Below are 17,080 nucleotides of genomic sequence, written 5' to 3' on the forward strand. Positions count from 1 at the left end.
CTGCCCTCAAAGTTTTTATTCTAGTAAGGAGAAACAGACATAGAAATGAGTTTTAAAAAATGTTGGCGATGCTGTAACAAAAGTGGGGATTATTTTAGAGACTTTGGAATTTGACATGAAGGAGCAAAGATATAAAAAATAGCAATAGCTTATGGAATTCCCCAGGCAAGACTGAAATTAAGTATTCAATATTTTCTACATTTCCTTTTTAATGTACTTGGTTGGATTCTTGGAGGTTATATTAATTAAAGAGTCACTTAAGTGAAACAGCTTCACATTTTAATGGATTATATTAACCTCCTCTAACAATGAATAGTGATACATTATTCTGAGGAAACTGGAGTTTCAGTTAGGAAGGAGAAGGAGGGATAAACGCTGGAATTCACAAAATCTCAGAGGTGAAAGGTACCTTACGAGTCCTCTGACTGAGTTGGCTACATGACATTTCTGGTCTATAATACCCAGACACGGCCTCTAAACCCATATGAGCACGATCAGCAAGAGAGGACTTAATGCTGCCTGGGGAGTTTGCAACCTTTGCCAACATATCTGTTATGACGAAAGCCAATGGTAGCAGGGAGGGAAACTTCACTTGTTTCGGGGGTGGTGGTGGGCAGAATAGGAAGCCTGAAGGACGTAATGCCTTAGCTAAGTCTTAGATTGTGGTAATTAGCCAGGCAAAGAAGGGAAACGGTATTCCCAACAGAGGGAATCATATAAAAGAAAGAGCAGTAGAAGAAAACATTAAAAAAAATGTACATACTTGAGCATGGCTGGAGCATGGGGTATGTGAGGAAGTGTGAACACTATAGACGGAGGGAGGCAGGGACCAGAGGTGATGGGCAGCCTGAACTACAGGCAGGAAAGTAGCATGGTTACTTCCACAGAAGTGGTAGCTCCCTCTGGCAGTACTATGGAAGACAGTTTGGGGAGCCTACAGAGCCTCCCCTATGGCTCAGATGGTGAAAAATCTGCCCACGACGAGGAAGACCTGGGTTTGATCTCTGGGTTGGGAAGATCCCCTGGAGAAGGAAATGGCAACTCATTCCTTGTAACCTTGCCTGGAGAATTCCATGGACAGGGGAGCCTGGCGAGCTGCACTCCATGGGGTTGCAAAGAGTCAGACACGACTGAGTGACACACACACACACACACACACACACAGCCGGAGCCTGACTTAGTTCAACCTGAATATAATTAATACCTAAGTGTTCCAGTAAATACTGATGTTAAGAGCAATAATATCATTAATACTTTTCTTCTTAAAGTAAAGGCAGAAAAATTAACTATATACATGATTTTTTTCTGTAACTTGAATTATGTATGTTGTCCTCTTGTTTTTTTTTGCTCACTATATCGAGTTCTTTGTCTAACACATGATTCCAAATGCGAGTTAGACAACTGATTCAAATGATCTATGTTAAAAGAATCTACTTACATCCTTTAGAGTAATAATGTTTGGATGCTGTCCATAACGAAGAAGAATTTCAATTTCTTCTGTAGGGTCTCTCTTGCTTTTATCAATAATCTAAAAGGCAAATATTTATCATAAAATTTCATGAACTATACAGTATAAACTTCAAGTATTTACAGCTACAGATTTAGGTGTTATTTTGTGTAAACACTGTATTTATAAGCCACTTATTAACAATTTTTACTCAAATACCTGGCCAAATTGTCTAATCAAAATTTGAATGCCGGTCTTGATATAGATGGTAAGGCCATAAACCCTATGCCCTGAGTCATATTCACATCAGGTCTGTCTAGTTTAAGTTTGTAAAAAGTTTAGGATTTAACAAAAGCTCAAAAGCCTCAAGAAAAGGTACCAAGAACACAGTTAACATAACTTTCTTCCATTTTTAAATGTCTTAAGACCTTTGGGAACTCAGTTAACTTCTAACCTCTATCAATATAGATAATTAAGAAAAGCAAGATATATCTTTAAAACCACCACCAGAGTTTGTTTATTGTAATTCAATACAGTTATTGGATTACCTTTACTTTTTTAAATAAAATGCTTCAATGGAATATCCCATTAGCTGTAAGCTACTTATAAAAAATTAATTAACAGTTAAGTAGAACAAGCTTATTTTTGAAGTTAGGCAGAAAGCTAAGCAGAATACCATACCTAGAAATTCTACTTGGCTAGAATTAAGTTTAATTATTATAATAAAGCCCTTTAAAATACTAATTTAGCTTTCCAACCCTTTTATGTCAGCTGCTTCTTCAGAATACTCCTCTAAATGTTTTAATCTGTTAAAGCAGTACTATATTTTTTAAAAGGCAACAAGTTTTGCTTTCATTTCATCCAAAAGGTAGTCTAAAACAAATTTTGTGATCTTCATACTTTCAGTTTTAAAACAGCTTAGTAATTAACATATGTAATAAATACCCAAATGCTCCATCATCCTAGGAAAGAGCTTGTAACTCTTAATATGAGCCAAACCTGCTATCTGAAATGGACTTATTGTGAAAACAGTTCTTTATTTGGAGAATGGGGAAGACAAACATACAAGTGTTCACTGTGAGCAACTGCAAATGATAGTGTGGAATCAGGCAGATGGATGATTAAGAGGAAGGATACAGGGAAAAGACATGCCAACTCAAAGGAAATGATTTGGCACTAGTCTTGTGAAAACCAGAACACATTGGGAGGCTTGGTTTTTTTTTTAATTTTAAAAATTTACTTTTATTTATTTATTTATTTGATCACACCCATGCAGCTTGCAGGATCTTAGTTCCCTGACCAGGGATTGAACCTGTACCCTTGGTAGTGGAAGGGCAGAATCTTAACCACTGGACCACTGGGGAAGTCCGGGTTTGGACTCAAAACTTCCTCATAGAGGCATGTGTCTTGATTTTTGGCTAAGAAATTCCTTATTGTCTTAGGACACTTAACTAAATTAAAACAGCTAATGATGATATATTTTATGACATTTGTTCTTTTTCTTTTATTGGTTCACAGATCCTTTTAAATGTGAAGGATGTATCAATATTTTTGCCATAAAAATAGACACATACAAAATCCAGCATAAAATTTCAAGGAACTCCCTGAAAGTTTGACTATAAATGGGGACTTCTGAGAATAAAAGGCATGATACTAAAAACCAGGTCAGGTGAAAACTGGTACCACCTTTCTCAAACTGTATGTATGCTGCCTTATCTTTTGAGCTTACAGGGGAATCTATGGTTCCAGATTAAGATCCTGAAGATCACTAGTTAGACATTTAAATTACCTTACCTTTTTATAACAGAGGACACACATAGCAAAGCAGAGTGTAATTTTTAACTGGTACTAGCATGCATGAATAAGAACTGTTAGAGTTACATTTTATTTATTTTTTATTTCTTAAATAACTATTATTACAGAAGCAATACGTGTGCATTTTGGAAAATTTAAAAACACAAAAAGCAAAATAAAATAAAAACATCACACTTTTATTCACTGAGTATTTACGAATATTTACCACTATTCATATCTTAATGTACATCCCTTCAGATCTTTTTCTTACTTATAAGTATTAGAATTGCATTTTAAATCTAAAAACACTTACCTTCACTGCAAACTCCATGTTTGTGGCTTTATGTATACATCTCTTGCAAACGGAGTAGGAGCCAACTCCAATATCTTCTTTTACTTCATATCCATCAGTAAACTGGATACTGTTCCTGTGCAACTGCTACAGACACAATTATAAGCTGATAAAGAGCTCTGTAATGACTTTGGTATGTTATGTAATAGGGAAACATCAGCATGCACTGTAAATGAATTTAGTAAAATTAAGAGTGAATGTTAACTGCAGTCATTCTTCTACAACTTTGTATTTCAGATGTGTCTATGATAAAATGTACAGCAAGAAATATTCCTTTTTAAAAAGCTTATGTTAAAAAGAGAAAACTGAATATGTAGAACAAAAAACACGGAGCTACGTGGTTTTTGACAGTCTTGCCTGTGATCATTACCCATTCTACTATCCAAATGGCTACATGTCTTTGAAGCAAATGGGGAGATGTTTGAAACCTCTGGTGTAGAAGAAAAGATCAGAAAGATTCAGAATTAGAACATCTGGATTCTTGTCTTAGATGCACCACTTGTAGACCATGTACCCTTGAACTTGTGTATTCTCAGAAGGTGAGGATTATAGAAAATAATATATCTGAAGGTGATACTTATTTTATTGTCACTTTGGACTATCACTAGCCATGCCCTCCTTTCTCTACCCTCAAGTCATAGCTTCATTATGACTCTGTCTAGAGAAGCTGCTAATGGCTTGAGGACTAGTAATAAGGGGTAGGATTATGAACAGCAAATTACTAGTTCTACAAACAGACTGAGGGGAGTTGTTCTGCTCTTGCCTATAGTATTGAAGACACCCCTCAGCATGCCTATAGGTTAAAACTTGAATTCTACAGAAAAAATGTTTATGATTTCTATGTTATGTACAGAAGTTTTGACTTAGACACTTACCATACATCACATGCCTGCCATAGTAAAAGGGACAGACTATTTAAACATGAACTTTGTTAAAAAAAAAAAAACAGTGTTTAAATTGATTTTCTAGAAAGCGGAAAGCAAGAGGACTGACTTGTGGAAAAAAAAAACTTAAGTGCAAAAGCAATTTAATCATCAGGCAAATTCAAGCACTAATTATACCCTAAAAAGAGCTCAATGTTTCAAAAGATGTATCTAGTTCCCTCTATGATTAGGAAGATGAATTAAATTTATCTTTCAATGATACTAGGATGGGAAGAAAGAAAATCTAATGGTTTGAACTACTTGTGTTCCTCTAATAATATTTAATTTAGTAGTGCAGTTTCCTGTTACACACACACAGACACACACTCTCACAGTCACTCAGAAACCTGCTTCTATAACTTCTTTTTCTCCTGCACTGATCAACAGAGGGGAAAAGGGAAGTAGGGGGCACCCTAAGGCAGCATCCACAGGCATTTGTTCCTAATGACAATGCAGGCTCCAAAAGAATAAAGACACAAACCTGGAAAACTTAAAGTTTAAGTTCATTTTTATTTCTTATCTACTCCTATGTCAGAGGTTGGCAAACTATGGTCTATGGCCCAAATCTGGTTTACAGCTAGTTTTTCTAAATATAGTTTTATTGGCACACAGCCATGTTGATTCATTTATGGACACTCTATGGCTGCTTTTGTGCTACAATGGCAGAGTTGAATAGTCGCAGTAGAGATCCATATAGCCTACAAATCCTCAAATATTTATCATCTATTCCTTATAGAAAAAGTCAGCTGACCCCTGTTATAAAACATCAGTGAAACAGGAGACCTCAGCTCATCGTATCTGATCTAATAGAGACAGAGGATGAAACAAACAAGGCCTGATAAACATTCTGAGGCACAGGAGAAAAGAGAGACAAGACAGTGATATCGATCTCAACTCTCTTAGAATTTCACTTTCAAGTCAGATAGGTATCCAGGATTTTGGCACATGCAACCTTTTCAAAGGCATATGAAAGAAATTTCTAAGGGCCAATGATATACAATGCATTTTAAGCTGCTCACTTAAAGTCAGCAGATCAAATCTAACATAATTATTCACACAGTGAACTATATCTTACAACATTTCAAATTTAAAATTACTTAGACATTCACTTACCTGAACAATTGAATGCACACCAACTGTCTGCATAGCTTGGCTTTCATCATCTGAGGTAATAGCAACAAAACTAAACCCCCGAAAAAGCTGATGAGCATTAGCACTAGGTGGAATGCCAGGTGAATCTGAAAATAATAATAAATTACTATGAAGGCAACTGCTTTGAAAGGTAATTAAGGGAAGAACTGTCCACATTATGACCTTTCTCACTTATTCTGGAACTCCACTTCTCAGGTATTCAGTGCTTTCAGGATAACTCAGTGAGTCACTGTATCAGAACTGTCCTGATGGCTTACTGCCATCACAACTAGGACATCTTAGTCCCTTAGAGCCCAGAAAATAGCTAATTCATTTGAAGAATATACTAAATGAATAAATTACTGGGTTACTGTTATTCTATACTAGCACTGTCCCAGAGAATTTCCTACAGTGGGAAATTTTCTTTATCTGCACTGCCCAATATGGTAGCCTCTAGCCACACGCAGCTACTGAGAATTTGAGATGTGATTAGTGTGACTAAGAAACAGTTTTTAATTTTAATTAATTTAAATAGCCACATATTGCTACTGGCTACCATATTAGATGAGTGAGTGAGAGTGAGTGAAGTTGCTCAGTCATGTCCGACTCTTTGCAACTCCATGGACTGGAGCCTACCAGGCTCCTCTGTCCATGGGATTCTCCAGGCCAGAGTGGATTGCCATTTCCTTCTCCAGGGGATCTTCCCAATCCAGGGATCGAACCCAGGTCTCCTGCATTGCAGGCAGATGCTTTACCCTCTGAGTCACCAGGGAAGCCCATATTGGATAGTCCAGCTCTAAATAATAACCTAACAATACTATAGCTCCTGGTTACAGGGAGATACAAGGTTCATCTACAGATAATTTAGGAGAAACAAAATTTAGTCCAGTGGTCTCAAGATATAACGTCAGAATCTAGAAATCTAAACTCCAGTTAAAATTACTAAATATATAAAATATCAAATGTATATATATATATATATATATCCTAGGACAATCATGGTATGCAGTCCTTAAAATGTATTTTATGACATTTACATGTATACTTATTCAAACTATTTCTGTGGAATCTATTGGCATTAACAAAAACAGAAAAATACTTTCACAATATACCTAATGTTCACTATAAAAAGAAATAATAAAAGCATAATAAATGTGTTATTCATAAATATAAAAACCCAACTAGGCATACTAATATTTATAAACATACTCTAAAGGCTACAGGCAAGCAAAAAACAAGTATATCTACTTAAACATCAACTCCACATAAAATTCTTTTTAATATCAGCTTGATATCTTCAGCAATATATATTTAGTGAATTTTACATTAATGTGGCAGTATCATACTGAAAGTGAAAGTTGCTCAGTTGTATCCAACTCTTTGCAACCCCATGGACTATACAGTCCATGGAATTCTCCAGGCCAGAATACTGGAGTGGATAGTCTTTCCCTTCTCCAGGGGATTTTCCCAACCCAGGGATCAAACCCAGGTCTCCTGCATTGTGGGAGGATTCTTTACCAGCTGAGCCACCAGGGAAGCCCAAGAATACTGGAGTGGGTAACCTATCCTTTCTGCAGTGGATCTTCCCAACCCAGGAATCGAACCAGGGTCTCCTGCATTGTAGGCAGATTCTTTACCAACTGAGCTATCAGGGAAGCCCCACTATACTGAAGACGTCTGCTAAGAGAACCTATCTGGGCAGAACATAAAACAGAGCTGCTCTATTCTAAGATTTTCCCTCTATCAAAATAACTTGTATTAAGAAAGCAAAGTAAAATACTTCTGTGTATCATCAATTCTATGCATATCATTGCCTATGCATTTGATAAAATTCTATTCATGTATTAATCCAAATTTCTAAGACTGCCTTATAAAAATAAACACCCTTCAATGCTAATATTATAGACTGTCAGGCTTTTTGGCTGTAAAGCTTTATAGCCAGATTTAAATGATACACACAAGTACATTTTCTATTTATTTACTTGTCAGTGATAAACCTGGGATTTAATACACCTAAATAAGAGAATATTAAAGTGCAAAACACACCATTATGTATAATGCACATATAAATTAATGAAATATAGCTTACCATTCAAAAGATCACTTCTCTATAACAGTTACAACAGTAATTTTAGGATATCCTAATACAGGATATGGAGAAGGCAATGGCAACCCACTCCAGTACTCTTGCCTGGAGAATCCCGTGGATGGAGGAGCCTGGTAGGCTGCAGTCCATGGGGTCGCTAAGACTCGGACTGAGAGACTTCACTTTCACTTTTCACTTTCACGCATTGGAGAAGGGAATGGCAACCCACTCCAGTGTTCTTGCCTGGAGAATCCCAGGGACAGAGGAGCCTGTTGGGCTGCCATCTATGGGGTCACACAGAGTCGGACACGACTGACGTGACTTAGCAGTAGCAGTAGCAATACAGGATATGAATCATTTTGAAGTTATCACACCTCACATAAAGTTTAAGCTATGTTTGGGATTTGAACTTTACAAGTATTTCCACGAGCACTATTTATGCTAGAGTACTTCATGTGAACATAGCTACAAGTAAATAAATGCACAACCAAATGATGTTTTCAAATCTGTATAAGGCACAACATAATTTGCTAAAAGATTTAACAAGGACCTTAATTTCTATAACATGCTATAAAGGATTTAATAATGATCTAGTTATTGCAGCAGGGATATTGTATGAAGGGGAGAAATGAGGACAGCATAAAGATTTATATTAGATAAGCTTTTCTGATTGAACAAGAAAAAATATATAGATTGTCTTATATTTGGGTTTTCACATTTTCTCCTTACCTTTGGGAGTTTTTGCAGTAAACTCAGGATCAAAATAGAAAGTATCTTCAGGCCTGCCAGTTGCAGGTTTAAAAGGTGGATGAATTTCTCTTCTATACAGTTTCTGGAGGGAGAAAAAGAGAGCCTTAGTCATGTGTTAATTATTAAAAATATATATTTCAAGCAAGTTTTCATTTGATACTTACATTCCAGTCTATAGTTGAGAAAAATGAATGTCTTTTAATTTCTTCAACTCCATCTGGTCCTGCACCTATCAAAAATTAATTAGCTTTGATTAAATAGCAATTTTATTTCAAGGATAGATATACAATGCTTATTTAGTCTTCACTTTTAACACCTGCCCTACTACTTCATAATTCCACAGTACAAATACCCATCCACCCTCTAGAAAACAAACATCACTAAACACAAAAGAGAAACAAATTAAGAATTTTACCTAATCTGTTTGCAGGATTTCGTTTGAAAAGCATTCGTAAAAGACTCTGGGCTTCTGGGCTCAAAAACTGTGGCATCCCAAGTTTGGCTCTAAATAATAAATCCATATAATAACATTTTATTTTTTGGAGGTATCTGTATTTTATTTTTAAAATGAACTTTTATTTATAAGATAATTGTGGATTCAAACTCCGTTGTAAGACATAATACAGAGAGATCCTATGTACCATTTACCCAATTTCCCCCAATAGTAACATCTTATAAAACTATACTGCGATATCACAACCAGGATATTGACATCGATAGAATCCACTGATCTCATTCAGATGTCTCCAATTTTTATTGCACTTATTTGCCTGTGTGTTTAGTTCTATGTCATTTTAAAAACTGGAATTGATTTACCTTATACTATTTTTAGGTGTACAGCATAGTGATTCAGTATTTCTGCAGACTGTATTCCACTTTCAGTTATTATGAGATAATGGCCATAATTTCCTGTGCTATATAGTATATCCTTGCTGCTTATCTATTTTATACATACTGGTTTGTATCTGTTAATCCCATACCCCTAATTTGTCCCTCCTGCTTCATCTCTTTGGTAACTGTGTGTTTTCTGTGTCTGTGAGTCTGTTTCTGTTTTACATATACATTCATTTGCATTATTTTTTGATTCCACATATAAATGATATCATACAGTATTTGCCTCTCTCTGTCTCACTTAGCATATCCATGTTGCTGCAAATGGCAGAATTTCTTTCTATTTTATGGCTAACCATTTTGTGTGTGTGTGTGCATGTGCGTGCGCACACCAAATCTCCTTAATCCAATCATCTGTTAATGGGGGATCTGGGTTGCTTCCATGTCTTGGCTATTGTAAACAGTGCTGCTATGAACACTGGGGTGCATATATCTTTTTGAATTAGTGTTTTCATTTTTTCCAGATATATGCCCAGGAGTGGAACTGCTGGATCATATGGTAGTTCTAATTTTAGTTTTTTGAAGAACCTCCCTACTGTTTCCATAGTGGCTGCACTAATTTATGTTCCCACCAAGAGTGTATAAGGGTTCCTCTTTCTCCACATACTCTCCAACACACTTTTATTTGGTTGCTTTGTGCGGCTTGTGAAATTTTAGTTCCCTGACCAGGGATTGAACTTGGGCCCCTGGCAATGAAATTGTGAAGTCTTAACCACTGGGCCACCAGAGAAGTCCCATCCAGTATGTGTTATCTGCAGACTTTTTGATGACAGCCATTCTTACAGGTGTGAGTTGAAGTTCTATAACATTTTATCACATTTCTAAGCTCCTGTAGCCACCACCAAAGCAAAGGTACTGAACAACCAGGATCCTTCAAGTGCCTCCTTTATAACCCTACCCACCTCCCTCCTTCCCTGATTCCTAAACTCTGGAAACCATAATCTATTCTCCATTTCTATAAATTCATCATTTTAAGAACGCCATGTAAAATGGAACCATATAGTATGTAACATTTTTCATGCAGCATAATTTCCTTGAGATCCATCCAAGCTGTTGTATTATTAGTTCATTCCTTTTTATTGCCAAGTAGTATTCCATGACAAGGACACGCCACAGTTTGTCTATTCACCTGTTAACAGACATCTAGATTGTGTCCAGTTTGGGGTATCACGAATAAAGCTGCTATGAATATTTCGGTCAAGGTTTTTGTGTGAAAACATAATAGAATGTTAGCCCCAAATCTTGTAATGAACTTTTTCACTTTTCAGAAGTTTTTAAAAAAGCACTACTGTAAAAGTAAGATCATCTGGATCTGTTACTAAGATCTCTGTGACTTTGGGAAAGCCAATCACCCTGAGCCTGTTACCACTTCTTCATAAGCAAGGGGATATGGATGTTAGATTAATGGTTGCCAAATGGTAGACTTGGAACTCTTTCTCAAAAGGAATTTAAGAAATCCAACATTTAAAACTGCTAAGAGAACATGTGTTTCCATATACCTATTTTTTCCTTCCATTCCCTTTAACAGCCCTGCAAGGAAGAGGAGCTGGTGGGAAAGGGGTCTGTGGAACATCTAAGATGTCTGTGGTACAGTCTGAAAACCACTAGCTTGGATGAGCTTGAAGGTCTGTTTCAGCTCTAATATATAATTTTATTCTTTTTCTCAACCTACAAATTAAGGAAACCAATGATCCTATAAGTATGAAAATAATAACAGAGATGGACAAAATGGCTAGTAGAGAAATGTCTATTTCAGAAATAGATCCATTTATTATTCAGTGAGTTGTTATTGAAGCTACTGTGTGCTAGACACTGCTTAGAGCTGAGCATACACATAAAGACAGCCCCCAATGGTCAGTGACGAAGATGGGTATAGATAACCCTTGTACATTAAGAGGCAAACCCAGAAGGGCACATGTGAAGAGCGCTAAGAGAACATGTGTGCATGCTCAGTCTCTCAGCCATGTCCGACTCTTCTGTGACCCCACGGACTATAGCCCGCCAGGCTCTACTGTCCATAGGACTTCCCAGGCAAGAATACTGGAGTGGGTTGCCATTTCTTTCTCTAGAGGATCTTCCCAACTCATGGATAAAACCCATGTCTCCTGTTTGGTAGGTGGATTCTTTACCACTAAGCCACCAGGGAAGCTCAAGGGAACCGTAGGGGATATTTATTTTAATATGGGAGATTGTAAAAGGCCTTAAGTGCAATTAAAGGTTGAGAATCTATTCATTTGGTCAGTATTCCTTCAATACTTTACTAAATAACATTAATTTCTCTAGACACTAAGCAATAACAACAAAATATTTCATGATCCAATGAGCTTGTGGAATCTCATCTATTATACCCCATGCAGGAGACATAAAATATGTTGTATACGAAAGGTTGATAAGTGTGAGTTAAGAAGTCAGTATTTTTCTAAACATTTGTTTTTAGCATCGCTTTTTCAGACAATACCTATTAACATCTTATATAATTAGGGTTATGTTAAACAACTGAAACAAGGGGAAACACCACCGTGTTGGGTAACACGAATATAGTAGAGATCTTTAAACAGTGGACTAACAGACCATACTTATTTTCAAGAAGATAATGCCAAGGGAAGTACAGAATGATCTTGAGTGGTAAAAGGTGGTGGGCAGTGGGCTTTCTACTTAGAAGCTTGACCCTATAGTGTGGGTAGGAGATCACCATGGGTAGGAGATCTGAGAGCTATAAGCAGTACAATACAGAGGAAAGGTTGGGAGAGTGAAATATTTCTGAGAGTGAATTTAGTGAATACCTGTGAGTGCAAGAGGAAGAAATTAAGAATGATTTCTAGGTTTCTGGCTTGGGAAATAGGGTGCATGGAAATGCTAATTGGGAATACAAGAATAGGAACAGAACAGCGAACAAAGATAAATTTAGCTAAAAATGTTAAGTCATGCATGTCGTTTGTTTTGGGTGAGACATGCAGGTGAGTAAATGGAAATACAGGTTTGGTGTCTGGTAAATTAAGAAAGAGTGACTTGGGAGTAATTAAAATATTTAATAGTTATTGGAAAGATTGATATCCAGGAAAGTGAGTCCAGAGGGAAAGAAAAGCATATCAGAGATGGAACCCTGGGGAACGAGAACATTTAAAAGGTGTTCAGGAAAAGAACAATTTAGGCATTAAAAGTAATGACTGCAACTGGCTGAATCAAACAGATTATTAAATCCCATGAGCTTGTTATAGTTTTTAAAAAAAAGGAAAAAGAAAAAGTCAAAAGTAGCATAAAAACCCAACTCACAATGGACATCACCCCCACTGGAAGTAACTAGGGCTGTGACAATTGGAAATAATTAAGAAAAGAATCAAATATTTATTTTGCATTTGTTTGAATCTAATTTCAAGATAACTAAATAACCCTAGCTGATGAAGAAAAGTTTATAATTTCGGAAAACACCAGCTAATAAATGAAAAAATAACAATAACAGAAAATACACCATTTAAAGTCCCTAATAAAATAACTGTTTCAAGTAATGATTATCAATGGATGAACTATTAGATGAAAGCCTGACATGGAACTTAACAACGGAGGGATCAGCTATAATCACAAGAATTTATCACATATAGTGGTGCAACACAGTGTTGTAAGTCTCTTGATATGATGTAATAGGGTGCAAAAGCACAAGTTATGGAAATAATCTTGCCAAAAAAGTTTAATCAAAAATGGGATAAAGGAGTAAGTGAAAAAACACCACAAAGAGAATTTAAGAAACATCCACATTCCTGGGAAAAGACTAATTGTTATGTAACCATGGTAACAAGTCACCAGAACCAGTCAATTGATCAAAGATGATTTGCCTAGATGAACAGCCTTTCCTTTTTGTTCTTGCAAACCAACCATTCAATAACTGCTGTTCATCTGTGAAAATTAGCCAAACAAGAATGAACTAACTCCAATAACCAGACCTGAGTACCAACAGTCCCACCCAAGGAACTACACTCTTACAGATGATGTCAACTCACTTAAGGCCCTGAAAACCTGCCAGTTCTTGAACTCCACCCTTCCTCCAAACCCTATATAAGAACAGTGGTCTACTATGCTTGGAGAGATGCTGCTGGACCACCATCGCTTTCCCTTACTATAGTAAGCAACAGAACCACCCTTATACTTTTTGTTTCAGATACTGAGAAGTGGTCTTATCTTTTGACAAGATAAATTTAGAAAGTGAAATGATATAAAAGTGACATAATTTCTACAAGTAAATGGCAGGGGAAAAACAGGAGTACCCTGTTCTAAATGAACAGAAGCTTAAGAAATATAACCAAAGGAAAGGTGCAAACTTGATCTGGGACACAGTTTTGGAGAAAACCTGAAAGATCTGGTTAAGGATTGATATTAGATGACTATTACCACGCAAACTGAAGCAGCTGAGAAATGACATGGAATGCTTGGAATATCTCAGGAAAGAAGAAAAAAAAAAGAAAAGACTAGACAAAGCAAATGCAGCAAAATCTTGATGACTCTTGATTTGTATATGTATCTCCACTGTATTATTCTATTTTTGCAAAGGCAGGCAGAGAAGGTATAGTCAAACAAAAGAGACCAAAACAGGAATGGTTAGAGAGGTGGGAGCAACAGATAAAAGTAGGAAAAACTAAGTGGGGAGGAGGAGGCCAGCAGGGTCAAATATTCCTCAGAGAGACGTTCCTTAACTATCCCACCTAAAATGACTCCTGCCCTCACACTTCAAGAGTACCCTGGCTTATTATCCCCACTGCTCCTATTACTATAGTAAATTATATTTATTTGTTTAGAGTAATTCCTTTGTTTCCCCCACTAGAATGCAAACTCTGTGAGATGACAGAAGATCCTGTCAGTCTTGTTTCACATTGCATCCTAAGTACATATATATAGCAAGACCTCAATCATCTACTGAATGAACTGTGGGAACAAATGATACAAAGAGTCACCTTTCAAACAATCTGTCACTAATTTGAGCAATCAGGAAATTACTGATGACTATAGTGAGAGACGTTTCAACAGGGTGGTAGAAGTAAACAACAAACAGGCTATGGTTATGATTAAAACAGCCAAAAAGGTAACAAAAAGCATAGACTACTCTTTAAAGAGGCATTGTATCTTCCCAGTGCACCAGGCCCGACACGGGTGGAGAGGGTGGTGGGAGGGGGGATCGGGATGGGGAATACGTGTAACTCTATGGCTGATTCATATCAATGTATGACAAAACCCACTGAAATGTTGTGAAGTAATTAGCCTCCAACTAATAATAAAAAAAAAAAGAGGCATTGTATCGAAAGAATGCAGGAAGATGCTGCAGAAACTTGAAAAAAAGGCCAAGTCAAAGAAATGGTTTGATTTTTTCAACACTAGAGTGTGAGTATTAGCTGAAAGGAAGGGGCCAGAGTAGATAAGAGTGATGAAGGTTCAGTGAACATTTGTTTACATAGCAAATACTTTTTAACGTTTTTTTTTTTTTTTATTATAAGGATAACATAAAGTGCAAAAAACAAAACAAAAACCCCAAACCAAAGTACACAGCTCAGTGACTGACCACAAAGTGAACAGTCATCTGACAAAGAAATATAAGATTTCCAGAACCACTCATCCAATGTAACTACTTTCCTTATTCTGCCACAGGCTTTTGCCATCTAAATATGGACCCTAAAAACTATGTTTTAGTTTGTCTGCTTTTAAAACTTTATAAATAGAACCATCTATGTAGTATTCATTCTTTGTATCTGAATTGCTTTTGTTCAACATTCTTGTGAGGTTACCCAAGTTGTATATAACCGTGGTTTGTTAATTTTCTTTCCTGGATGGCACACTACACCCATGGGCAAAAAGCTTCAGCCTATTTTTGTATGGCTTTTGAGCTACAAATGGTTTTTACATTTTAAAAGTGTTAGAAAGAGAGAATAAACAATACAAATATCTGATAGAGACTGTGTGCGGCCTACAAAGTCTAAAATATTTATAGATAGTCAATCCCTGTTGTATTCCATTGTATGAACTTACCATAATTTATTAGTCCATTCTTCTGTTAACAATCTAATTTCTAACTTTTGGCTATTATAAGTAATGTTGCTATGACTATCTGAGTACTGGTTTCTCAATGTGCAAGAAGTACCTTGATACATTTTCTAAGTTCTCTGCATTGAGTTCTTAATAACTTCTAGATTTATTTCTAGGTTTGATATTTTTTATACTATCGTAAACAGAATCTTTTTAAAAAAATTACATTTTCTGTCACTAGTATTCAATCATGAAATAGATTTTATTTATTGACCCTTTATTCAGCAACTCTACCAAGCTCTTATTAATACCAAGGATTTATATGAAGATTTGTATTTTCTATGGACACAATCATTTTAACTAAATGACATTTTTTTCTTTTTTTGGCCATGCCATGTTATATGGCTTATAGAATCTTAGTTCCCCGACCAGGGATCAAACCTGGGTCCCTGCCAGTGGAAGTCTGAAGTTCTAACCACTAGACGGCCAGGGAATTCTCAATGACAATTTTATTTCTTCTTTCTAAATCTTAAACTGCACTTCTTTTGGTTGCCTTACTGTACTTGCTAGTACCTGCAGAACAATGTGAACAGAAGCAGAATAATGGGTATATTTGTCATATTCCAAATCTCAAAGGTAAAGCTTTCAATATTAGCATGAAGATAATTATATGGGTTTGTTCATATTTCAACCACATAATATGAATATCATAATATCAATAAATTTCTTAGTTACTTATTGTACTATATCTAACACTCTAAAATCTCATTTTTTAGTGTGAAGCACTGATTTTTAAATCTCATCAAAACATACACACTCAAGGTGTACTTACTTAAGAATCATAGTCATTGTTTCTTTTCGATCTTTTCCTTGGAAAGGTAGTGTACCAGTGAGCATCTCAAACTACAAAGAAAAATGAGAGGTATTAGTAAGTATAAAATCTTATCAAAAAGACAAAAAGGATTGTTTTAATCACAATCAAATCTTCTAAAATTGCTATAGAATAAAATAAATGACATATTTCTACTATAGTCACTACTGAACTTTTCAAAAAAATACAAAAAAAATCTCAAACCTTACCATTAACACACCGAAAGACCACCAGTCTGCACTCTGAGTATGACCTCGACGATTAACTACTTCTGGAGCCATGTATTCCACAGTTCCACAAAAAGAATATGCTTTCTTTTCATGGTCAATAGACTCTTTACTTAGGCCAAAGTCTGAGAAAATAAACACCAACTTCATAAATACCCTACAATAATTTGCACATACAAAGTTCAAACGTTGACTTTCAAAGTTCACATTAATAGTTCCAATATTTACATTAATTACTTAAAAATTCTACTTCAAGTTTTTAACACAATATGTTACTTAATATTTACATCATGATCAACCTTAAAGGAAATTATATAGAGCAGGAGAGACTATTTTAACAAAATGAGGATTTTTACCTGTTAACTTGATATGACCTTCTTCATCAAGAAGAATGCTGAAAGACAACAAAGTCAGAAAATCTTTCCAAACCACTAAAGAGAGATTTTTAGAAGCTAAAACTGAAATTACTTTGTTAAGCATCAGACCACTATAGTCATTCCAAAACATTGCTTTAGACTGCGAATAAGAAGGCAAAGGAAAAGGAGGAGAAAAACTATCCTTTTGGACACATACATATAACAAATCCCAAAGACAAAGTGATA

General features: G+C 35.9%; 1 protein-coding gene across 4 annotated transcripts in view; it reads right to left on the bottom strand.

The window, feature by feature from the left end:
* RPS6KA3 (ribosomal protein S6 kinase A3) overlaps positions 1-17,080 on the bottom strand; it is a 102,229-nt gene that overhangs the window by 15,352 nt on the left and 69,797 nt on the right. For all 4 annotated transcript variants that reach the window (XM_043457537.1, XM_043457538.1, XM_043457539.1 and 1 more), the window contains 9 exons: positions 16,835-16,872; positions 16,461-16,603; positions 16,213-16,283; positions 8,899-8,987; positions 8,648-8,712; positions 8,463-8,565; positions 5,630-5,754; positions 3,555-3,680; positions 1,439-1,528 (listed from right to left, as the gene is read on the bottom strand). In XM_043457537.1, the coding sequence (XP_043313472.1) occupies positions 1,439-1,528; positions 3,555-3,680; positions 5,630-5,754; positions 8,463-8,565; positions 8,648-8,712; positions 8,899-8,987; positions 16,213-16,283; positions 16,461-16,603; positions 16,835-16,872 (850 nt within the window). The remainder of the gene's footprint in view (positions 1-1,438; positions 1,529-3,554; positions 3,681-5,629; positions 5,755-8,462; positions 8,566-8,647; positions 8,713-8,898; positions 8,988-16,212; positions 16,284-16,460; positions 16,604-16,834; positions 16,873-17,080) is intronic.

The sequence above is a fragment of the Cervus canadensis genome, chromosome X (genome assembly GCF_019320065.1).
Source record: "Cervus canadensis isolate Bull #8, Minnesota chromosome X, ASM1932006v1, whole genome shotgun sequence".
Taxonomy (NCBI): domain Eukaryota; kingdom Metazoa; phylum Chordata; class Mammalia; order Artiodactyla; family Cervidae; genus Cervus; species Cervus canadensis.